The sequence below is a fragment of the Mercenaria mercenaria genome, chromosome 9 (assembly GCF_021730395.1).
Source record: "Mercenaria mercenaria strain notata chromosome 9, MADL_Memer_1, whole genome shotgun sequence".
Classification (NCBI taxonomy): domain Eukaryota; kingdom Metazoa; phylum Mollusca; class Bivalvia; order Venerida; family Veneridae; genus Mercenaria; species Mercenaria mercenaria.
The window spans coordinates 26,675,746-26,693,222 of record NC_069369.1 but is presented as its reverse complement, the minus strand read 5'-3'; the positions used below and the strand labels follow the sequence as shown (position 1 = coordinate 26,693,222).

General features: G+C 35.6%; 1 protein-coding gene across 1 annotated transcript; it reads left to right on the top strand.

Moving 5' to 3' along the window:
- The first annotated feature begins 1,417 nt into the window (after positions 1 to 1,417).
- Positions 1,418 to 5,069, top strand: LOC123546767 (uncharacterized). The gene is made up of 3 exons (XM_045333305.2): positions 1,418 to 1,569; positions 2,469 to 4,087; positions 4,531 to 5,069. The coding sequence occupies exons 2-3, from the start codon at positions 2,471 to 2,473 to the stop codon at positions 5,017 to 5,019; spliced, it is 2,106 nt and encodes a 701-aa protein (XP_045189240.2). The 5' UTR covers positions 1,418 to 1,569; positions 2,469 to 2,470; the 3' UTR covers positions 5,020 to 5,069.
- Positions 5,070 to 17,477: the final 12,408 nt, after the last annotated feature.

Below are 17,477 nucleotides of genomic sequence, written 5' to 3'. Positions count from 1 at the left end.
GGTGGGGTGTGGCGGGCATTTATACAACGCAGGTTGGTACGAAATACTTTTTCAGTGTTTGAGCAAATGACTTAGAGATATATCAAATTATCAAACGGCAGATTTCTTAATAAGCGGATTTTAAGGTGTTTCTGAAGCATTTTGATGTCATAGAACGATTAAAGTTTCCGCCTTTCTTCGAACAAAACCTATAGTTTACGAATACGGATGTACGGTATGGGTACGGTACGGGATTAGAAACAGCTGTGACTGAATGCAGAGTTGGAGAGCCGGTAAAAATTATAGACTCCAGTATATGTCGGATTGAAGCAATTTGAACTAAAAGTACTTCAAATGTATATATTTTGTAAGCATGGTGATACTTACCCTAACCTTTAGTCAGTATATCATACATTTTATACATTAAATGCATGCAAACATACAATAATTTGCGAATTTTTGCCAAACGCGACATTAGATAATCACTTCCGGGCATGCGCAGAAGACCGCTCCGACTCTGCAGTGAGCTACATCGATTAGAATAGGTTATAACACACTAAATAGTTGTTGTTCTTTATTCTATATAAAATTGACCTATTTCCAATGACCGCAGCACACATCAGGACCCATTTTAAATTTCTGTAACTTACATTTTCTTGAAGAATATTGTCAGTGCTAACTAAAAATCAAAAGAAAAGTGGGGGTCATGTTTGATGCAAGAAAAATAATTTCAGTCAAACACACAAACTGCAAAATCAGCTAAAAAATGAGACCCAAAATTATACTGGTGGTGTATGATCTAAGTTTCCATGAAAAATTTTGTCATGTTGTTATTTCATTATGAAAATGTTACCTACATGTCAAGCATAGATCTGTCATGTGATTTTAGCAAAAAAAAATTGCAAAGAAAATAAGGAAAGTAGCTCTAAAGAGCAAAAAAAACTGAGAACTATTTGTATCCGCCATTATGCGACTACCATTTTCTTTCGCGCCATTTTTCTATTTAGTGTCTGTATACCTAGAAACACAACCAAATTGACACGGTGTTGGGGTAAATATCGACTCGTCCGGAAAAAACTGCATCATTTTGCCCATGACGTACACCTGGGTAAAACCACTAACCCAGTGTAAACCAGTTTGATGACTTCCTAAAATAATTTCACAACGCAAACGAGGTTTCAAAGCAACCCTCCTCTGTGGTGGGGAGGGGGTGGGGACTCGGGGCAAGTGTTTCGAAGTCAGCGATTTTACAATGAGCAAAAACAATAGCAAACAATTGATACACTATGTCCTTATGTCAGTCTTAATACAGGCCAGTGTATAACCTCATAAATTCGGACACAATTTAGTTTAAAATCTATGGCAATAGAATTGAATTACAACATAAAATTTCTAAAATGTTGAATAATGACCTCAAATACAGAGATAATGTTAAGTACATTAAATGACCTTTGTAGGTCAAATGTTTCTGCATGTTAAATCGTCAGAGATAAAGAACTTAGTCGCCACAGTTACCAGTCGTTCCTCTGTCAGAGACATCGTGTGAAGTATTTGTCGCTTTCTCCAGGAAGGCTTCATTCAGTTCTGCAGGCAAGAATTTCTTGTACACTTAATGAATATTTTTATTGCAGTTGCTAAAAGATTATGCTCTGTTAGGATAGTTAGAATATCATGTGTCACAGTTTTATATAAATTTAATCATATGACAGCTACCAACAACTATTAAGGAATTTAATTAAAGATCAGCTTTTAGTTAAAAGGCAATCACCTCCAAACGCGATTTCTGTTCAGGGTTTATGCTTTAAAGTGACACAAACAAGTAGCACGTAAGTCTTCGTCATAAACTGCGCCAGTTTTGTTAGTTCAGACTCAAGAGTACTCAAAATTAAAAAGATGACAGCTAGTCTTCCGGGTGAGACAGACTGATGTTCTAAAGTGTATTTTATACGTTTAAAGTCATTCGTTTACCAATTTTTACTCGTCACTTAATCGCGGAGAACAAATTGTTACCAGTGATATTTTGTTAAAAACATACGACAATAGGCTCGAAAAAAGTTATTCAAACAAAACTAACATAAGCATTGTTAATATTTACAAAGACCACCCGACTAAAGAGACCACTAGATTTTACACATGTACTGTACTATTTTTCACCGGGGTATAAAAACCAACTGCAAACGAAGACCATTTTTGGCACTACCAAGTGTAGCCTTTATGTACTTGTTGGATTGTTAACTTATTCAAGATCATGTCCTGTACAAAAATAGGGCTTATTTTATAACTGCAAACGTGTCATTTTAAAATTACATTTCTGTTACGTCTAAGGGTAACACTGTAAAAGGTTATTAAGTACGAAGTGATCAGAAATACAATTGATTTTTACAGGGGTAAAACATTCAGTTCTAAACAATACAGGTGTGTAAAACTTTCATGTCTCAATATTACAGCTGTAAGTATTTTTAGGGAAACAACACTTATTATAATTTCAGAAATGCGACTGGCGTTATCATTCCTGATCTTGTGTCCATTGCTATATGTTGTGCATGGAGCAACAAACGATGATGTTCAACTCCTTCATCAGCTACAAGTGCAGTTTAAGCAGTTTCAGTCTTCCGTAAAACAAACAGTTAGTGGTCTGGCAAGACAGATGATGCTTCAGCAGTTGTTTGTAGAAGAAAGAGTTCGTTCAGATGGTAGTTCCGGTGTAAAACAAATCCGGAACAATGGCGGAGGATCAAGACCTTATCACTATAATACGTATTCAAGTCACGCATTTCTCTCCATACACGAGCATTCCAATTACGACAGAACCGTCGGCTTGGGAGAATTTATAGGAGTATTAAATGGCGTCGAATTCCGTACCAGGCATAACGACTTCAAACTCCGAATGCCCTCGACTACTAAATCAGATTACCATGCAATGGAAGATATACCATTTCCAGAAGTTCCACCATCAGTTCGCAGCAAAACGACTGTTCTTGAACAAGTTGCAGAAATGCAACAGTATTTCAAGGCTTTCCGTGATCAGAATCCTAAACTAAGAAATTATTCCCCCTACTTTAAACCAGTTTTATGCTATTTGGAAGGTGGATGGACAACAGACACTAAAAAACTTGATGAGCCATTCCATAGCGATAGACATTTTATCGATGCATCAAGCTGGTTTGACCTGCAACAGAAGATACAGTACATGTCTTCTACAGGAGGGAAGAATCAATTCGAAAACCTTTCCTACCTTCCAACAACCATTGTAAATGTAACGGATGACGGCGAACCCGTTTATGCGCAATGGAACTACAGAATATTATGCCACCCTATTAAACATGACCTGAAACTTGCAGACTTAAAACCAGTCGATGACTTATCGTCAAGAATGGGTTACTACAGTAATAGGAACTACAGTTACTACACAAGACACAGCAAGCAAGTTCGATTCACTGTAGCCCCAAGCAGGGGAAGAGACTATCATGCTGATGATGGTTTTGGCTCCTATGACGACCGTCGTTATACTTTCGGTACAATGGATGCAATCATGAATGAAATTCCAGGTGTGGACAACTATCCCGGGCATCTGACTGATAATTCATTCGGGCTTCTCAAACACAGGATTGATGTTAAAAATGCAACCGTGCTGAACACTGCTCGATACCATCGCCATTATAAAGTAAATCGAAAAGGCGCTATGGGTCTCACCGTGCGAAACAGAGGATATTCCGACACTTCCCTTTGGGTGGCTCAAACAAAGAATCCAAAAATCGCAAAATTCAATGTAAAGGATTGCCAGCGAAATCAAAGGACACACAAGATGGATTGCATTAATTATGAAGCAAGAACTACGTATGCCGTGCCACTCGAGATCATCTGGCTAACTCCACTCAGTAGCTGGAATCCGTATAACCTTCGACTGCTCTCGAAAGATTACAGACAATTTCATACAGTTACAGATGGTGGCAGGAACGGTGATTTATCTAAAGCAAAAGCATTTAATGGAACATCATTACAGAATTATTACCTGACACCAGCTGAGTTCTTCCACGGTGGTGAAGCAAACAGAGATCCAGCAGATACAGCTAGGGATACCGTTGGCGTCCTTGATCAACACGGAGAGGTAAAAGACATCAATCAGAAAAAAATACTTACATAGGGACACTTCTGTACACATATTGTACCGTAGTTTAGGTGTTAGCTCACGATAACGAAATATTGAGACTTCGTGAGTTTTTAAATTCTTTACCAGGTACCTGTACCTGTAGGGTTTCATACTGTAATACCTAGGAGAATTTCAGATATTGCTATAACAAAATTCCCTGCTATCAGTTTATTTTCTTTCAAGATGTGCCGTTTTATTTTTATTTTTATATATATGTATTTTTTTTTTTTTTGCAAAAAAGTATTGAAATTCCGTTCTTATGAAAATGAACAACAAGCAACAATAAAAGCATGATTATAATTTTTATGAATGCTCGAATTACGTTTTGGCTTTATTTATAAAAATGGCATGTTTTAATGTGTAACTAATAAAAATAAATTATCTTGTATATTTTTGTATAGGTTAAACGTGTAACAGCTTCTGGAATCAGAATTTTCACACCAGATATTCCAGGTGTTGGGAAATTACGAATCAGATACCCAATTGCTCCTTTGCATCAGGAAGGTAGTGCCGCGTGGAAAAACTTGGCTGCCATAGAGGACATGATGATGGATATGAATAAATACAGCAAGGTGTTCGAGCACAAGCCGCAAATCAAAGATCTCAATGTACACGAGGACGCGCACTACAAGACATCTACGACCCACTCGAACCCACCTGGCATGCACTATCATGATATCTATCTAACAGCCGAAGAAGTGAAAGCCTTACACAACAATCAGACCATTGTTAGCGTTTACACAACAGAAAACAACGGGCACCAGCACGAGCTAGAGCTCAAACGTGATCCTCATCGACACGATCTCAACCGTCTACATATCGTGTCCTGTGATGGAAACACCCATTGTTGGGATCACCATAACAACAACGCTTATATTGTACGTACCTGAAATGATACTGTAACAATTACGATTACAATAACATTATACATAGCAAAATATGTTTTGTTGTTTCCATTTATTAGGTTATTAAAAATGTTTTACTGTTCGTCTGATCAGCGAAAATGAACAATACTCTCTGTATAAATTAGTTTGGTGAAGAACCCAAAAATTTCATCTTTCGAGTTCATGACCATTGAGGAGAAATATAGTTACCGCTTTGCCATTCCGTCCTTATCCGCCCAAAACCAAAAGTCACATTTAATGCAACATTTTATAACATTTTTCATTTTTAGTATATTCTGTTAGAGTTTTATTAAAGAACCAAAAGAGTCCGTTCCAAACAGTTAGATCCCTATCAGAAATGTATGTATTTCATAAATTCATAAAATTTTTTATGGAATTTTGAAGTTTCTCCCATTTAATTCTAAAGTAGCAAACCTGTTGACTATTGCTTTTGGTTTCGATATAATTTCTGATTTTACGTTTTTGTTTAATATTTATTCGGATATTTCAACAATAGCAACCAAAAGGCATGTTTTAAAATAGTGTGTAGCTTTGGAATTCATATTTTTCCCAGCTATCCTGGCTGCGCAACCAAGATAGGCAAAGGAAGTTAATAATATTTTACAAACTTGAACTACTGAATTTCGGCTAAATGTATACATGTATTTGTCAATGTAAATATTTAGCAAATGTAATACGATAGTTCTTATATTCATATGATGTCTTAGGCAAAGTATGTTTATCAAATTTATACATATGTTAAAATAACTTTGTCTTGTTTAGGCAACAAGGACAGGAAAATCAAATCATGTTAAAAATACATCAAGTGAAATTCTAACATGTATTAAGCAGTCAGTGAACACAAATAAGTGTAAATGATCATTTGTTAAACCTTCGACCAAATTCATTTCTTGATTAAAATTTGATTAACTACCTTTAAGGTTTAGGTGTAAGGTTTTTACACGAAAATGAGCATCGTTAATTGATAGGAAAGCAAACGCGGAGATAACTTTAGGAAAAATGATGATTATGTTTCTGGATATGCAACTAGTCAATAACCGTTTAAAATATTACATATTTTGAAATTTTCAAAAACATCTTAACGAGAAAAATAGGTAGAGAGTAGTAGACGTAAAAGCATTATTATTATAACAATGATATTCATACACTTTATTGACAAAAGCAGTTAAATGAGATGAATCATTTCTTTCACGCAGTCTTCATTATTTTGCAAACCTGACGTGCATGTACCAGTTTAAAAAATTTTTTCGTTTCCAACTTCTTTTGTTTCTATCGAAAATAATTTAAGATAATTAGAGATTGTTAGTCAGGTTATTGATTGGACAATTGTCACATGTTTTCCCGACTAAACATATATACTCATATAGCGAAAATCATTGCAATTATTAATTTAAAAAATGGCTTTCTTTTCCTCTAACTCACTGAGAAAAAAAGACAGATAAGATAAATTATGGATCTATTTAATGAATAATACTTTAATAACCGTTTTCAAAATACGCACAGGAGACGTGACCATTTCATGAAAACGATTTTTTCAAGCTGCAAACCATTTTAATATGTATTCAGTACTGCACAGTTGGTTATATTTGACAATGACTTGATCAGGTCATTCTTTTCTTCATACAAAAGATAATAGGTAAGGGTAGAGCATCAAAACACAGCCCCAGAGCCATGCATTTACAAACAACAAAAAGAAGCTGTAATGGAAAAATATTTCAGACGGATTGCTTCAAACATCCAACAAGTATAAACTTACATAAGGGCGATAATTGTAACAAAGTGATTGAGAGATTTATGGTCCTTGACTTTCTGTACTCCTCCCGTAATGATCAACCGTTGTACACAGTTTCAAGGTTGTAAATCTGGAAAGTGTACATAAACAAAATAAAATAAACAAAACAAAAGAATTAATAATTTTCTAACTACAAGAGAGACGTAATTCTTACAAAATATTAATGAAAGATATTGTTCTTGGCTTCCTTACTCAACACAAAGTTTCAGGGTTACCCAATATATACGCAGCCTTGGGTTTATATGACTAGCCATTTTGACAAGTTTCATTTCAATATATCTAACAAAAAGTATTGAGCGGATATTGATTTATCTATTTGTCTAACTGTGACTTTGACTTTGACCTTACCCATATTTAACCAAAAACTTGGACTTAGTATCTACAACCTATAGGACAAGTTTCATCACAATATCTGGACACAAAACACAATTTATTGAAAGCGCATGTTGAGTTTGACTTTGTCCACCTGACCGCCCAGAGACATCACCAATGTAATTGCCAGGTTTTCAACATTGAAAAAAGTTTCTCTATCCAAGACGTTTCATACAGTATCTCACCAACTTACACTGTAGATAGGTCCAGCAGTCCAGTGATCGATTAATGACTTCTTCGCCAAAACATTGTACTTCATTATCCCTGAAAAGGACACAATTATGTACGTTGCCCAAAACATACTCCATACAGCAAATCCAACTGAATTCTTGAGGGAAATAGGCAAAATAGGAATTGGAAATGAGCGTGTTAAGTCTATACTCATATTCATAGGGATTTTATGGTTGTATTGGATAGGTGGGCAGATGAATTTAAAAACGTTGTAGTGGCTAGTTCTATGGATGATACTGGAATTGGTGTGGATCCCGGAGGTCAGCAAGTTGATGACACCCAAATTAATTGTGGTATTCCAAAGTTGGAGATTCAAATATCGGTTGCAGAAGCATATTAAGTTTTATTAGATGTCAAATCTGGGAAGGCACCAAGCTTTGACAATATACCAGTAGATGTCTTTAAAAATGATGCTGATTTACAAACTCACAAACTTATTTAACTATTGTTTTAATGCGGGCATTATGTCATCCTCGTGGTCAAAAGGGATAAGAACTCTCGTAGCAAAAGCCTCAACTGCAGATCCGCGAGATCCTCTTCAGTACAGAGGTCTAACATTTGATTCCACTATGTATACTGGCGAGATATGAAAACGCAACAAACATATGCCTGAATATATTTTTACTACAATTTGCACCACCTTGAAATGTTCAACACATACACATCTCGATACTCTATACCCCTTGTGTATAAATTTAATCATCACAACAGACCGTAAAATTAACACAATGGATATAGAGTATCGAGATGTGTATGTGTTGAACATTTCAAGGTGAAGCTTTTAGTAGTAAAAATATATTCAGGCATATGTGCGTTGCGTTTTCATATCTCGTCAGTGTATAAACTATATTGTAGTATAATTAGTAATAGAATAAGTAATTGGTGTAAAGAAAATGATATTCTTCATGATGAGCAAAATGGTTTTATTAAAGGTAGAAGTACAATTGACCATATTCATAATTTAACTAGGATAATAGAAACAAGAACGCTAAAGAAACTTACTGCAGTTGTATGTTTTGTAGATTTCTGTAAAGCTTATGACTATGTCAACAGAATAACATTATTGGATAAAATAAAAGAATTTGATATCGATGGCAGGTTTTATAATGCAATGTTCTCTTTATATAGGAGGGTGGAATGTTGTCTAAGAGTAAATGTGTTTGAATCACGTTTGTTTAAAGTTGGCACTGGTCTACAACAAGGATGCAGAAGAGTATCAATTGTCTGCAGGAAGAAACATTTCCCAAAAGATTTTGAAATGTAGAATCTTCAGGAACTATATACTCCAAAATCTTTTCAAGCTGATTAAACAATCCCTTTGGCATTGCGTTTCTGTTTGGTGCCATAAAGGACCTGGATGTAGGTATTGAAATATTTAATGAAAAACAATAGTATCTTGTTGTATGATGGTGATGTTACTCTGTTGGCTGAATTTCCAGAAGACTTACAAAATATGTTGGACACGGTAAATATTTGGTGTAATAATAACAGTATGTTGGTTAACTGTGACAAATCAAATATTTTACATTTAAGACCAAATAAGAAAGCTGTACCAAAGTTTGTATTTAAGAATTGGGAACAGATAGTTCAAAGGTATTTTCTAAGTATAATATCTAGGTGTAGTACTCAGTGAGATTTTGGATTATGCAGAAATGGCCAGGACAGCAGCTTTATCTACAGGCTGTGCTTTAGGCCTGGTAATACCTAAAAGCAAAACCTTTGGTGGCTTCCAGTTATCTAATTTCACCAAACTGTACGACTCCATGGTGTGTCCAGTCTTAAATTACTCTGCAGCTTCCTGGGGTGGAGGGGGGGGGGGAAGGTGAAGAATTATTTTGTACTAAAGCTGTACAAAATCGTGCAATGAGGTATTTTCTTGAGGTTGGTAAATATACACCAAATAATGCAATCAATGGGAAATGGGTTGGATAATAATGGGGCGCAGTTACTCGTCAGTTTTGTCGTTTTAAGAATATGACTCATAACCGTGTCAGTAAGAAAATATTTTTATGGGCTGAGAATGAATCTTCCCGTAACTGTAAAAATAGTATATTTCGTATGTGTAAAATGTTAGAACAAACTGGCCTTCCCACTTCAAAGATTTGCCACCACCAAATGTTAAAAGTTTGTGTTAAAGCCGTAGAAAACAAACTGGTAGCAGCTGAGATTCAAGGATGGAAGGATGCATTGAATAAAGTAGAATCCCAAAGGGGTCTTCGGACATATATACAGATTATTTAAAAGTGATTTTGGTACAGAAAACTATGCGAAATCTACTATTCCGTCTCATGTTAGAAGTGCCATGGCAAAATTTCGATGTGGGGTAGCTCCATTGAAATTGGAGACTGGTAGATATGAGAACCTACATATTAATGCAAGAACTTGTTTTCATTGTAAGAACTGTGTGGAAGAAGAAAACCATGTAATACTTTACTGTCCGTTATATAAGCAGTTAAGAGATCAGTTATACAATGCTGCGAAAGATATTTTTGCCGCGTTTGAACAGATGAATGACTCAGATAAGTTTATTTTGCTTTTTTCCAATAATGAAGTAGTTAAACACACTGCTGGTACCTACTTTTATATTCTAAAATGGAGCAAAAATAATTTATTTTGTAAATAGATTTAATTTTCTTACTGTAAATACCGTCCGTACCTTGCTCGTTTTATAGAAACCCTAAAAGCAAATATTAATACATTCTTTTACACAATGTGACTACGTTTGAGTTTATTTTAGTTTGGTGTAAATATTCTACCTTTTTTATAAAGAGTGATGTTTCAAGTCAGTGTTTTATATAGAGAATTGGAACAATGTTAATATGTATATGTATTTTTTTGTCTCTTATAGCTTTGTATAGAGCGGCGTATGTACATTGTTGCTTTTATTATGTGAAATAATATATGATGTACATGTGATGAGACATTAATAAATAAAATAAAAAATACTCCTTTTGTTTTGCAAATTACCAATAATTAATTGGCTGAAAATTATTTCAAACATTGTTTTGAGCATTTAAGCATTTGAACATTATTGCAAATTTATCAAAACAAAGATGTGCAACACTTTTTTTGAACATGGTTGGGCATTTAAGGTGCTGAACGTATCGAAAGCCTCTTTATAGATCTCTGTTGAAATTACAAATGGCATTGCAAGTAGAAAATAGGAATGTTTGAAGAAAGGTGCGTATGTTTTATATGCTATTTCATTATGTTACATGTAACACTTTCTTTCTATTACTTGGTGATATTCAGAAATCATTTTTAAGGGGTCTCAGTAATGGATTTCTGGGCAAGGTATCAGGGATCTAAAGTCGAAGTCCAATTTGCCGTCATTGAAAACAAAAGTAGGTTGATATTCCATAGATTTATCATGTCTTTTCAAAGTTTAACTTACAAATAAGTGACTATCATTGTGTTAATTACGTAAATAGCAAATTAAACTTCATGTCATTATTTCAAGGAAGTCACAGTTTGTTTTGTCACAAAATTCTGTCTACATCGTGACAGATTCATGACATAGAAATATGAGTAACTTGGACATTAACTCTGTTTGAAACTCGTCTATAATGCATAAGACAGATATTTCATGTATCTGCAAATGTTGAAACCATTTTGCCGACATTTATGCACAACTTGTATGATTTTGAAATTGTCAGTGGTGCATTTTTCATCGCTTTATCAATAGCAAATACTTTTCTCAGTGCTTGACTCTGAATTAGAGCTTTGCCAGTGAAACCTTAATAAAAATTCTACCAAAAAAGCTAAGTTAAAAAGGGGCATAACTCTGTCAAAACTCAAACAGATTTATGGGGATTATTTCTCCTGGTGTAGACTTTGATATTAAATATCTATTATAAGTTTCAAGTCAATAGCTTTGATAGCAACAAAAATATTTAACTTTAACCAACACCGACGCTGACGCTGGGCTAAGTGCGATAGTTCTACTTTTTCTTCGAAAAGTCGAGCTAATGACATACATGTATTTTACAACAATAGGTGACCTTGACCTTTGATGTAGCTGTCTGATTCTTGCAAGTGCCCTATAGTCGTGCAATTGTTGATGTGTGTGCTAAGCGATATATTTACAAGTAACAATTACAAATGGATGTAGTTCTTTTACCTATTTTACAAGTCCTTATTGCCTAGAGTCCCGGTCCTGCATATGATTCACTGTCTAGTTATGGTAGTTATTTTAGTACAGATGAAATCCATCCATGCATGAAGACAGTAAAAGACGGTACAGAACATTACGCCAAATCTTTGACCTTTGTGTGACCTTAGCATTTGTGAAGCAACAACAACAACATTCGAAAAATAATCAAATAAACATCGCTGTCCCGTCTTAATTTGTTTCTGAAGAAAGTATTTATTCATACTAATCGTGATGCATGTATTAAAAGCCATTTAAATTTTGTTAACTGCGACCAGTTTCATCAACAAAATGTTTTGTTGTGTTAATCTTCAAAACTTTTATTTATGACAGTTTACTTTTGAAAGCAAGTAAGTTGCTTTTTTTTTCTTTTTTTTTTAATGTAGTTCAGTTTCTCTATTATTCTACAACGACTGATATTAAATTTGCATATCTTAGTAGAACAAATGGGCATTCGTACATGACCTTGGTCTACTTGAAGCACTGTTAATAGCTTTGGAGTAGGTGCAGTCTGTTTTATCAGTAGTAAGTGGTTCCCCTTTAACGTTTCATACATTCTACACTGACGAGATAAAGAAACGCCTCATTCAAACTCGGTATACAATTTTTCGTTAACCGTGATTCAAAATTAGAAAAGAACAATTCCATTCGCAAATTAGATGCTTTACAAGAATTTATGGTCAATAAGAAATCATTTCATTTTCGCATTAAGCTTAAATCTTGAATTTTAATAGCCCGGTCGGAGAAATTGCATTAGAAAAATCAGTAGCGCGTGTGGCCACCTCTGCTAGCAACCACAGCAGCAAGGCGACGCCTCATAGAGCCGCACCAGTTGCGTCACAGATACCGTGGGATTCTGGCCCACTCCTGGTGCAGCGCTGCTACCAGTTCCCGGACGTTTGCTGGCTGGGGTTGACGTTGGCGTAACCGCCATCCGAGATAATCCCACGCGTGTTCAATCGGATTGCAGTCCGGTGAACACGCCGGCCAAGGTAAAACATTAATGTTTCTAGCCTGTAGAAAGTCCGTGGTGACGCGTGCAACGTGAGGTCGCGCGTTGTCATGCTGATAGACTAATCCTTGACGTTGACGGAATAAAGGGACAACTACATGACGTAATATCTGGTCGATGTAACGCCTGGCTGTGAGATTACCTTGGCAAACGACGAGTTGGGACTTAAACCTTTGGTTGATTGCTGCCCACACCATTACTCACCTCCACCGTAACGATTGTGCTCCAAAACGCAATTGTTTGCGTAGCGTTCATGGCGTCGTCTATAGACACGGATACGTCCGTCGGCGTTCCACAAATTGAAACGCGACTCGTCACTGAACACTACGTTCTGCCAACGCTGGCCGCGATGGTTGCGGGCCCAAATAAGACGTTGGTGACGGTGGCGTAACGTTAGAATTAGACCGCGGTAGGGCCTACGACAGGTAATTCCGCGTTCTCTGAGTCGATTTCTCACTGTATGTCGACTAATTGGACGTCCACGGTTACCTACAACTATACGTGACGTAGATTGCGTCGTCACAAATCTGTCACGTAAATGACGTTGACGTATATAATTATCCTGTCGTATTGACGTTACACGCGGTCTACCTGAACGTGGTAGACGTTCCCGTGTCCCTAACACGTCGAATAAGACGCACAATTGTCGAACGAGAGACGTTAAAACGTCTAGCAACTTGTTCCTGCGTTCGCCCACATTCAAGCATAGCCAAAACCTGAGCCCTCTCTTCAGAATTCAGCCTCGGCATTACGAAAACTAATGTTTTTTTTTCAGAGAATAGCTGAAAATATGGTTGTGTGTCGTATTACACATGTACATGTGCAAAAATCGTTCAATCAAACCATATGGTTTACATGCACGGACTGCACGAGGAAATCATGACCAGGTACATGAAGTGAACAAATGGCTGAATGAAATCGCGCGAGTTTTTGTTCACTGTGTTTGTCGGTCAGAGTACATGTAGATTTACTACATTTCACAACAATTAAAAGCGTTAGGAAAAAAATAACGCCAAATTTCAATGAGGCGTTTCTTTATCTCGTCAGTATATGATCACGGTTTGTCAATGTGATTATTGTCATTTGTGGCCTCTATTAAAAATCGGTCGGTTTTCAATTAGGTTATGACTTATATAGACACATACATTCACGTTTTAGGTCTGTTTTCAAAATATTAGATATTGTCACCAGGTACGGTGTACTTTAATTTCTTCAGACTACGGTTTAAGATGCTTCGGTTCAGACAAGGACCACCGTCTCCTTAAACGTCTCCCCTAACTTTGCACTTACGTTTTGTTTCGTCAGAAAGTGCAACCGCGCATTTCGATCGGATGAAAAAGGATGACATGGTGAGGAGCAGAAACCATACACATACCAAAATCTGTTGTTCTCTGCTATTTCTCTTGAATCTGCGGCGAAATATATTGCAATAAATTGTATATAACATTCATAAAGCTGAAAAGCAAAGTTTTATTTCAAACTATACCTGTATTTAGGCTAATATACAATAACTATATATGGGAGCACCTTTAGAAGCAAATATTTTTGATTCGGCTCAGTCTTGCAATCAAACTGAATATCGGACCACTCTTGTATCTTCTGAAGCCATACACGAACCCAGTTCATACAGTTGAACGTTTTAAAAGTTTGTTTCATACTTTAAGTTGCCTTTTTTAAAAGTCAAGCTTGATAAGGTTGCTGTACTATCTGTTGCATGGTTACGTTCTATGCTTCCAAAGAATCTTTTAAAAGACTTTGTTATAATTGTCACGTGCAATTTATTGTGCTGTATCTGTCAGCTGAAAGTTTTATTTTCTATTTCGCATCATAATTCTTTGACATGTACTTCTTTGATAATTCACGTACTACAGTACTATATGGCGCATTACTTGTGCCAAGATTGTGTCAAAATTTTAACAGGAGTTTCAATTTAGATTGCCACCTTTACTTGTTGCGGTCAATGCTAAACAGGGATTATTTTTTGATGTGGCATTGCTTTTCAGGATGCATACCAGTTAAAAGAGAATAAGCTTCAAAACATGATGGTCATAAATATCATATGTGTAAGACATGTTGGAAAGACTTTGCTTGTAGAAATACATTAAACGTTCACATGAAAAATGAGAAGAGAGAACTAAGGAATATGGATTGTTCTGGTTTAAGGCCAGGGACGCTGTGCTTTCAAAACAAAAGCATACTGCCACTCATAATGCAACATCAGGATACTCGTGTGACAGGCGTAACAATGTTTGTAAGCATAAAATTAGACTTTCCAGACAAGGACGCTTCAAGCAACATTAAAACATACAGTCAGTCGTCCGTGTGTGATGAGAGTTTCAAGTGATATTGTGACATTATAAAAGTATCATTACGATATCATGGACGTGTCACAGCCTCGAAGAATTGCAGGCTACCACGATATTTTCGTAGCACGTGTCTCTCTTAAAGTATACGGCCGACGGTAGAAACTTTACAAAATTAAGATCATCATAATTATAATACTGCATAAATAGAATTTTGCATGTTCTTTTTTATCCCATAATAAGAGTTGTTTTCGTTTGAATTCATTCTTCAAAACTTGTACAAGTATATGAAGTAGACATTTAAAACCTTTCGATACTGATAATCAGGGTGTGAAATTTTGAATTTTAGGAACAGAGTTACTGCTCTTTAATTATTATTGCATTTATGTCAAAAAGTATATAACAAAAATACGAAATCTTGCAAATTTATTATGCATGTAGCATAATTATGGATTTATGCCTCGTAAATGCCAATGGTACTATTGCTAAAATAGAAAGCACACTGTTTAAAGCAAGGACGAATGATATATTCTTTTTATTAATCACCTTTGAGACTTTGATAATATTACTATTTACATGTATGCAATCACTACAGTAGATGAGAGGGTCGCCTGCGTCCTGTGGACTTAGTTGTGGTTGAAGGTTGTGGTCATTGTACAGGTAATTTTCAAGGCAATATGAATGTAGAGGTGCAGGAATAGCATGCGTGCATTTTAAATCATTTGCAAAACTTTAATTTATCACAAGTGTTTTATTGTTGTTTTTTTTTTGTCGTTGATTTTTTTTTCATTTTCAGTTTGAAGAGTGTTGACAAAAGCATTTATGTTCAGTGATCTTGAATATAGTGTATTCGCAAATTTCTTTAAAACAATGGTTAACAAAATGTTAAGAGTGTAAAACATCTTATTTCTTTAAGTTTCTTTTCATAACATTTTGTCCATTGTACTTTAAAAAAAATCGTAAAAATAGTTAGTACTTTCTCTCTTACCAGTGATAAATATTTTACAGATTTGCGAGCAATAGATTTCAGTGAAGTACATGCTGATATATAATAATTAGAGAAATAATAAATAAGGATTCCGACATATCATAACACGTGCTGGTGATGAACATAACTGTTTCATAAATCAATTATAAGGAAATTTTTCAGAGAACTTTACAAATGTTTTGTTTCTTTGTTTCTGATATCTTTAGTTGAGATTAACGAACATTCCTCAAGCCTGTTGTAACATGTTCTTTTATGGATTTTGTTTAGACCCTCATGCATTGCATAATAATACGTGGTCCCCATATATTTACTTACTTGCGATATAAAAAATGTGTTACCATTTGATTGATTGTTCTTGTCAAATGGATTTCTTAATTGTCGACCCTAACGTATTATTTTTCTTACTTGACGTTTATATATATTACTATTATATACCATTCTCAAATGCGCTTATTTTATTGGTCGAAAGGGGTGCACTCGCGGGTCCGTAAAAAGCGAGATTGACCCGCAAAAGTGATAATGACTCTCGTGATATCACTTTTTCTTATATGTATGAACTATGGGCCAGTCAAATGAGTGCATTTGAGAAGGGCATATAATATAACAATTATAGACTTATGCTTCGGTCAATATATGACCTCAACATAAATCAATAACTATATAATAATTCTGACATCCAGAATAGCCAACCCCAGTTCTGTCAGTGATTTTTACTAAGCTATTTTCCTAGAGAAAAAGCTCTTAAGGTACTGAAAGATTTAAACTATTTAGTAGACAGGGCAAAAGAAGTTAACATTAATCCCCTTCCGCGGCAGTGTGATATTGTGTTTAATGATATTCCATGTGCACAATCCGATGCTCAAGCTTTCTTTCTTGTATTGATTTCTTATTGTTTGGTGCAACTGTTATGATACTGACACCCCTTATGATTTGATATTTTGCCTTGCTAATCCGTTTAGTGTTTGCCCTCTCTTTATTTCAGCACTGTTGGTAAAGAACCCTTGAAAAAGTATTATATTGTTCCGTTATTTAATTTCTTGGAAAAATGCTTTTATCATTATATACATCTTTATTTTATTATTTCACAAGTGTTTTACTTCAACAAAATTATACTGTAATATTTTTTCTGCGATTAAAGTGTTCCGGTATTTAAGCATTGCCTTTTATTGCCTGACTCATTTATTAAGACCACGTTATTCGTCAAAATATCTACAAAACAGAATAATGAAAATGTGATTATAAACAAGTTTATGCTATGAAAGCATGACCTTGAACCCACGGTGACCATATATACGGGAGCATAATCTATCGTTGTGAAGTCATCGATAAGTCCTCTAAATTTTGATTTTGACCTTCGTCGGTGGTCAGGGGGCCTCCGTGGCCAAGTGGTTAAGGTCGCTGACTTCGAATCACTTCCACTACACCCTTGTGGATTCGCGCCTCACTCGAGGCGTTGAATTTCTCATGTGAGAAAAACATCCAGCTGGCTTGCGGAAGGTCGGTGATTCTACTCAGGTATCCGCCCGAGATGAAATAATGCAATAATAGTGGCTCCTGTGATCTTCCACCATTAAAGCTGGAAAGTCGCCATAATT